At 49.0% G+C, this 7,247-nt stretch overlaps 4 protein-coding genes across 4 annotated transcripts; 3 read left to right on the forward strand and 1 right to left on the reverse strand.

Moving 5' to 3' along the window:
* Nucleotides 1-435: 435 nt before the first annotated feature.
* I302_105567 (uncharacterized protein) lies at nt 436-1,664 on the forward strand (the record flags this gene model as incomplete). The annotated part of the gene is made up of 5 exons (XM_019195426.1): nt 436-693; nt 840-1,060; nt 1,142-1,333; nt 1,398-1,481; nt 1,541-1,664. The coding sequence occupies 5 exons, from the start codon at nt 436-438 to the stop codon at nt 1,662-1,664; spliced, it is 879 nt and encodes a 292-aa protein (XP_019043139.1).
* A 456-nt stretch (nt 1,665-2,120) lies between these two features.
* I302_105568 (uncharacterized protein) lies at nt 2,121-2,560 on the forward strand (the record flags this gene model as incomplete). The annotated part of the gene is made up of 2 exons (XM_065870109.1): nt 2,121-2,235; nt 2,307-2,560. The coding sequence occupies 2 exons, from the start codon at nt 2,121-2,123 to the stop codon at nt 2,558-2,560; spliced, it is 369 nt and encodes a 122-aa protein (XP_065726181.1).
* A 431-nt stretch (nt 2,561-2,991) lies between these two features.
* On the forward strand, nt 2,992-6,068 carry I302_105569 (uncharacterized protein; the record flags this gene model as incomplete). Its single annotated transcript, XM_065870110.1, has 11 exons — nt 2,992-3,084; nt 3,139-3,168; nt 3,220-3,302; nt 3,355-4,061; nt 4,122-4,377; nt 4,443-4,739; nt 4,803-4,869; nt 4,927-4,986; nt 5,038-5,537; nt 5,606-5,926; nt 5,990-6,068. The coding sequence occupies 11 exons, from the start codon at nt 2,992-2,994 to the stop codon at nt 6,066-6,068; spliced, it is 2,493 nt and encodes an 830-aa protein (XP_065726182.1).
* Nucleotides 6,069-6,604: 536 nt separating this feature from the next.
* Nucleotides 6,605-6,926, reverse strand: I302_105570 (uncharacterized protein; the record flags this gene model as incomplete). The annotated part of the gene is made up of 2 exons (XM_065870111.1): nt 6,605-6,790; nt 6,894-6,926. The coding sequence occupies 2 exons, from the start codon at nt 6,924-6,926 to the stop codon at nt 6,605-6,607; spliced, it is 219 nt and encodes a 72-aa protein (XP_065726183.1).
* Nucleotides 6,927-7,247: the final 321 nt, after the last annotated feature.

The following is a 7,247-nucleotide window of genomic DNA, read 5'->3' on the forward strand; positions in this document are numbered from 1 at the left end:
TGTCGTGGTTATCTATAGACAACCATCGTGTGTATCATTCAGCAAGCAATCCAGCTGTTCTCTTTCTCGGCTACAGAGGCGTAACTTCAGGTCACCGGTAATCCACCAAAAGAAATCACCGCAGCTCTGGTCTTACTGCCTTTGCGGGGATTTTCAGAGTTCTGAGCGGGGTTCTATTTTGGTTCCCCATTGTAAGATGGGGTTTTCATCTCCACAGTAGCATCCGTCGACTTATCCTGGTCGGGTGAGTATCATCATCCGCGCTCACTGTGATCTTTATATGAGAAGCGTAGGATAAATCGCAGACTATCGTTTGGCCGGTTGATCATACACATCAGTGCGATTGACATGTTGATAAGTCTCTTATCGAGAACCCCAGCTAGCCCAAAATTCTCTCGATACGCTCACAATCTTCACTTCAACACGACCAGAACAATGTCATCATTCTCCAGGTTGATCCGATTCATACCTAAATCATCGTCACACTCTGGGCCGCTTGTAGGCGAACCGGTGAATCCCGAAATAGATGTAGGAATAGCTTCGTATCAATCTGACACCATCGAGGTCAATGTCTATTCGGGCAAGTCAGTGCTGAATCCGGGCGAAAGGACAGGTCAAATAGAAATTGTCGACAAGCTGTTGAGCCCATTAAGCCCTAGCGACATTGGGACCATCCGATGTATTGGCTTGAATGTGAGTATCTATTGGATCCTCGATTGATCAACCCCGAGACGTCTTCTCTACGCGCAAGCAGTAGAATCGCTCCGCCTAGCGCTTTCCCCCCATGACCACTCTCAGAAAGGAGTAAAAATAAGCGAAGCTAATGTAGTCTCGGACAGTACATCAACCACGCCAAGGAAGTCAATCTGCCCATACCCGAAACACCAACACTCTTCATGAAACCGTCTACAGCATTGGCAGATCCCTACCCTGCACCAACTATAATACCCAAGTCCTTCGTGTCGGATGATGCAGCAGACTTTGAGTCTGAAGTAGCGCTCATCATTGGCAAAGAAGCCAAGAATGTGTCGCAGGACAACGCCCTCGATTACCTCTTGGGGTAAGTAGTCTTCAGTCCTGGATAATCCCCTAACCGGAAATGCTGACTGCTTCTGCACACTTTGCTCGTGATGGTCTGCAGTATAACTGCTGCAAACGATATATCCTCGAGAGAAGCGCAATTCGCCCAGTCTCAATGGTGCTATTCCAAGTCATTCGATGGCGCTTGTCCCGTCGGTCCAGCGATAGTACACAAAAGTCAGCTTGCCAAACTTGAAGACATCAGAATCTCTGGAGCGCTGAACGGCACAATGGTCCAAGACAGTAAATTGGAGTGAGTTTTACCGTCTGCTGTATAATGTCACCTCACTAAAAACCCATGGTTTCGTCCATTTTAGCGATCTTATATTCTCGATACCTAAAATAATCTCTTTCTTGTCCCAAGGCACGACACTTCCGCCTGGGACCATCATCATTACTGGGTGAGCGTTGTGTCTTCTTTCCGTATTGAATCGATCGTGCTGACCAAATTACCATACAGCACTCCCGCTGGAGTTGGGTGGTCAGCCAAGCCCAGAATTACGCTGAAAGACGGTGATGAGTTTCGAGTATTCGTCTCTCATGGAGTTGGAACTTTGATCAACAAGATTGTGGAAGAAAAGTAATTCTCCAGTAAAGGGGTATATCAGAACGGATGGGGATCAGTCCAGACCAGGGAGCGGGTGAGGATCGCATGTCATATGTAGAAACGTCATGCATACATGCCTGACGGATATAACATTTCCCTCACCTGAAAAAGGTGCATCTATGCACTTCCGTCACTGAGACACCACAACATACATTTCTAACAAGAAGGACTGCCAAACAACGGAAGCCGAAACGAATGCAAAATATTTGTACTGGGTTGGTGACATGCGGCGGTCACAGCGGCATTATCGGCTTGATGAGCAGGCTTCTATTGTTAGTCCCCGCCCTCAATCGGACGAACAGTGTCATCCCTGGGAATAGAATACACCACGGAGCGATGTAAAAAGCTTCATAGCAGAACACCTTAGAGAGTCTTTTACACTGTTGTTACAATAGACCATTACCTCTGTCTCTACCTGTCCAAAACTCACGACATGCCACTATACATCTGTTTCTGTCCCGACGCGCAGGGGGCATTTGACAAACGGGGCGAAGCTAGAGCTGACCATCTCGCCATGGGTCAAAAAGATAGGGCAGATGGCAAGACTGGTGAGTTTGTCACCTCAGGAGGAAACGCATCGTTGCTCACCTGTAGCCTGTTCTCTTCACGACTTATAAAGTATTCGGCCGTGTTTTCATCGATGATTCAGTGTCTCATCACGAGGACCGGTCTCCTCCTACTGCAGTCGACCACGACCATTTGTCGCCCGGTACAAAAGGGTCCACCATGATTTATCGATATCATACAATTGAACAGGCTTGGGATAGGCTTCGAGCCGATCCGTACTGGTTGAAAGGTGTATGGGACAAGGAGAAAGCCACGATACATGAGCTTGCCCCAAGCTCAACCGATGAGACAATGAAGTTGATATAGTCCACTACGTACGGTGAATGACTGTATGATATACTCAAGTTGAAAGTGGTAGATGCATATTGTTCACACGATAATAAATATTGGCGCAGTAAATTCATTCAGCAATGGGATGATGGTTTGGGGCATCACAAAAGCTTGCGCCATTCATCACAAGCGGGACCCGCGCGACGGGAAAGCTCCCAATGAGGAAGGGGTCGGTTGACGGACATCGGACGAGTCTCCTTCTTTTCATGTATAACATAACTCCGAGTGAATCGCCGCGATTTTGATACCACCTGACCGCAAAGAAAGCTTCGCGGGAAAATTTTACCGCTCAGATCGACCATCACCCCAATGCCAATGAGCGTTACTTCTATGCGATGTATTGTCAGTCGCCATTCCAAAAGGAGAACTGCATCCAGCCTATGGAGACTCAGAGACCAGCGTAGACTATGCCGGCGACACGTACGGGCAAAACTCCCGCACCAGACACAAAAAATGAAGATTTGCACGATGCGGACGATCGTTGTCTTTCCAATAGAGCTGTGCGTATCATCTTTATAACAAGCCCAGACATTGATAAGTTTTATCAACCGTAGTGTACCGAATGTAGTCGCTTGAAGAGAAAAGTAAGCCGCCCGTCGCTTTAAGCTCGATGGCCCACTTATCTCGAAAAACAGTGCGACCGGACGAGGCCGTGTGGGTTATGTATCAAGCTCGGTAAGCAGTGTACACAGCCCGCCCGAAGACGACGGACGAAAGAGTAGGTGCATATCCCTTTTCGCATGTTTGATAGTATACTTATCCAATCACAGGTACGTCGATGAATTGGAAACTCGATTGAATGAATTGCAAAAGCTTTCAGGCGAAAGATCATCAAGGGTACCCGAGCTCGAGATGCATCGAAGTTCGATGCCCGGCGCGGGCCCAAGTTCAAGCTCGACAGGCAGACCTTCACCTGGCGGCAGCAGTCGATCCTATGTGCACGAGTCGGATGGAAGGACTCGTGATGGGCTAGAATTGAATCGCCTCACCTCAACATCGCCTGCCGATCTACGTGTCACATCAGTTACGGGATCCGGTTCCGCCTCCAATCCACCTCCGCCGCCGGCTTTTAATTACCACTTTGACCCAAGCGCATCTACTGCTGCTGCTGCACCAGTCACAGCACTGGTGCCCAACGCTTCATCGTCGTCTTCTCGCCCACCATCATTGCCTCTTCTTCACTCGACTTCAACTTCGTGGCTATCACCTCCCCATCGCCCTTCACTCGGTACGGTGCCAAGCAACAGCACTGTTGTGCATCATGGTGACACCCCGTCATCGACTCGAAGTCATATGACACTGGCTCCTCCACCTCCGCATACTTCAACCAGCCGTTCACATCCACCTACGAGCGAAGTATTGGAAAGACAGCCCTCAACCGCAAGGGGTTACGAGTGGAACGAGCGACATCCTCGTGGCAAAGGAAATGATGGATATGCTTCTTTGTCTATCAAACCAGATGGCCAAGGCTACCTAGGTGAGCTCGAATGTGAGATATGTAAACGGAGTGCATAGAGCTCATCACGACCGTGTGTAGGTTTTGCATCTGGTTCAACGTTGTTACGGATATTGCAGATATGTGCGGGCTCAATACCTTTGACAAACATTGATTCAGATTCTCCTTCCGGTCCTGCAGTCGAGGTTCCTCGACCAGATTGGAGTCCAATGATCACAGAGATCGACAGCTATCTGAACGCATATTTCGAGCTTTACCATCCTCAATATCCGGTGTTTCACGAACCGACATTCCGAGCGCAATGGAACGAGCTGATACCTCAGCCCAAACCAATGGAGTGAGTCTACAAGGGCTATATCTCTCTATAAGAGGAAGTTGTAACTGATTCAATGCGTAATGCAGGTGGGACTTCTTGTGCAACATCGTGTTGTCTATAGGAGCTTTTTGCTCCTATCAACCAATGTATGTGGTTGACCATTTCCTCGAGCTGGCTATATCTGGAATTACCGCCGAACATCTCGAGTGCGGAAGCTTGACTCTAGTTCAGGCATTTTGCTTGTTGAGTAATCTTAGTGAGAAGAGGAACAAACCGAATTCCAATGCGGTGTATATGGGGATAGCTATCCGTCAAGCTATAGGATTGGGTCTACATAGGGAACTGCCTTTCTGGAATATCCCCCCTTTCGAAAGGGAGATCAGGTGAGTTTGAACGTCAATCGATCGTGATACGCGCTCGCCCGCTGATGTTACACCGGGATACAGGCGTAGAACATGGTGTGCTTGTGTCGCCTTTGATGCGGGAGCGTCCATCACTTTTGGTAGACCAATCGTGAGTCATACGTTCCTCTCATTCCACTCTCAGCTGACAGTCTTGCCGTTCATGCAGCTTCAACCTTGTTACCCTGCCGAATCGGACGTCAGGATGCCGCATAATATCCATGACAAGGTGAGTGACGTCCGGGCTGGCCAGGGTATGAGAGCTCATGAGGTATATTAGTTGTTCACGCCTACTGCCAAAGAAACTCCAATCGAAGTGAGCGGGCCAACAATCTATTCGGGGATCATTCTGCATGCCCAGTTTCAGCACGAAACCAACCATATATACGCTAAGATACAATGCACTGCGCCAGCGCCAACAGCCATCGAATGTTTGGAGATGGATCAGCGACTGGAAGACTGGTCTAAATCGATACCTGAATATCTCAGACCAGATCTATCGTCGAACTATCCCCATTGGTTGAGATTCGGTCAACATAAGATGGTCTGGAGATACTGCAATTTGCGTATCATCCTGCACCGTCGACTGTTCCTCGAAAGGGCTCTGAGAGGTTTGCCTTTATGGGTTGATGATGCTCAAGCTATGGAAGGTATGGTAGAAGCAGAGATGGAGTGCTGCAAGCGATGTCAAGACAATGCAGCGGAGACCATAACCTCGATAAATGATTTCTTCCGGAATAAATCTGGAAGGGAGAATAGACTGGAAGAATGGTACGGTTTGTGAGTCCGGCTACCCCGCGCTCCCACAGGATTGAGAATGTAGCTGATGCTCGTCTGCGGGCTCATAGACATTTCTTGTTTCAAGCGTCTTTCATACCCCTCATAGCTTTACATACGGATCGATTCTCAACAAGAAGGCCGATATGGGAAGAACAAATCCAGCAAGCTCGATCCATCTTGAACTCCCTCAAAGACGATCCGATGGCTGAACGTTGTCTCCGAATCATAGATTTACTTCAACCTACAGTAGCTCAACAGAATCAACCACTCTACACTGATCTATTCGCAGAAGCGAACAATTGGTTAGACGATATCTTTCAAAGTAATCCTCAATTAGGCACTGAGTTCTCCTCGATGAATGGGCCGGGAGGAGATTGGGCGCAAAATTTGTAAGTTATTCACCAGCCATAAAGTGAACCAGGGATGCTGCTGATGTGTCATCAATCGTCCAGGATGCCATTTGCCGATCTTGGTACGCTCAGTAGTATTTGGCCTGGGAGCAACGCGTTCGGAGGTAATAACGGATTCTAGAGGACGGTTGTTGAATAATACACCGGGGAGTGGATCGAGCCAAACTCTGCAGACCTCATAGAAAGTGCACTCGCTTGGCGGATGCACAATCTCTGGAAGTCGTATTAAGCTCGTGCTTGTGATAGCATACAGTGATATAAGATTTGTCGAGACCGTGCAATATCCGACCAGTGGTTATCGTGCAGTTCGTCGGTTGATGCATGTCATGTATATCTCCTGAACAAAGTGACTGTCGTTCTGTCGCATCGCTCTGACTCTGTACACAACACAAGTCTCCTCCGACCTTCCAAACCCAGCCGTACCTATATCAGCGCACCACCGGCTTTTGTCTTGCCTTTGGCGTGACGACATCGACGGTGAAGCAGCCTCCAGATCAACGGAGATACCGCATGGAACCGCTCCCCATGTCCGAAACGATGAAGACAATCTGGGCATGGGTATCTTCAGCTGCGAGGAGGACCTTTCGGACTGATGGCTCTCCGACTGAAAGACGAATCAACAATCTGCACTCTGAGTTGGATGATTTTGATAGTCACTCACATTGTCCCACCACTTCCCATCTCCCTCGCTCCCATCTCCCTCGCTGTAGTCCCAGGTCTCCATTCATCACCGATATTCGCAGACACGATAGTGCCATCCGCCTTCCTTCTAAACCCCGCTCCCAGTACACCTTCGCAAGACCGTTGCATCGCAGCTGAACGATTGACAAATTTTAGCGGAGTCTATGAGAGCAAAACTCACATTATGTCCCGACACTGCACGCATCATACTCAGTGCTCTATTCGTAGTATGAGATCTTTGGGTCTTAGCTGTGTGACAAGCTACGGTGCTGGCTACCATCATGAAAACCGCCAGCATGATGGTCTCGTGCGCGAGGTGTATTTTTTGCCATGACCAGTACGCTTGGTAGATTGGTTCTATCGGTTTTGCTGGATCGACCAAGCTGAAATAGGTATCGTAGATCAAAGCTGATAAAATCAAGGCGTATTCGGTGGGACGGCTTCGCAAGACCGGGGGTTAGGGGGTTATAAGGCCGACTAAAACATCGTGGGTTACACGCCCGTTATCGGGAGGGGGGGGGGGGGGGGGGCACCTCGGACCGGACCTGGGGGGGGACCGTCGGGGTGAAATTTTCATGCATGCATCTGAGAGGCCTATCTGGCAGAGCCGAGGGCGCCG

This window comes from Kwoniella bestiolae, chromosome 3, assembly GCF_000512585.2.
Source record: "Kwoniella bestiolae CBS 10118 chromosome 3, complete sequence".
In the NCBI taxonomy this organism is placed as follows: Eukaryota; Fungi; Basidiomycota; class Tremellomycetes; order Tremellales; family Cryptococcaceae; genus Kwoniella; species Kwoniella bestiolae.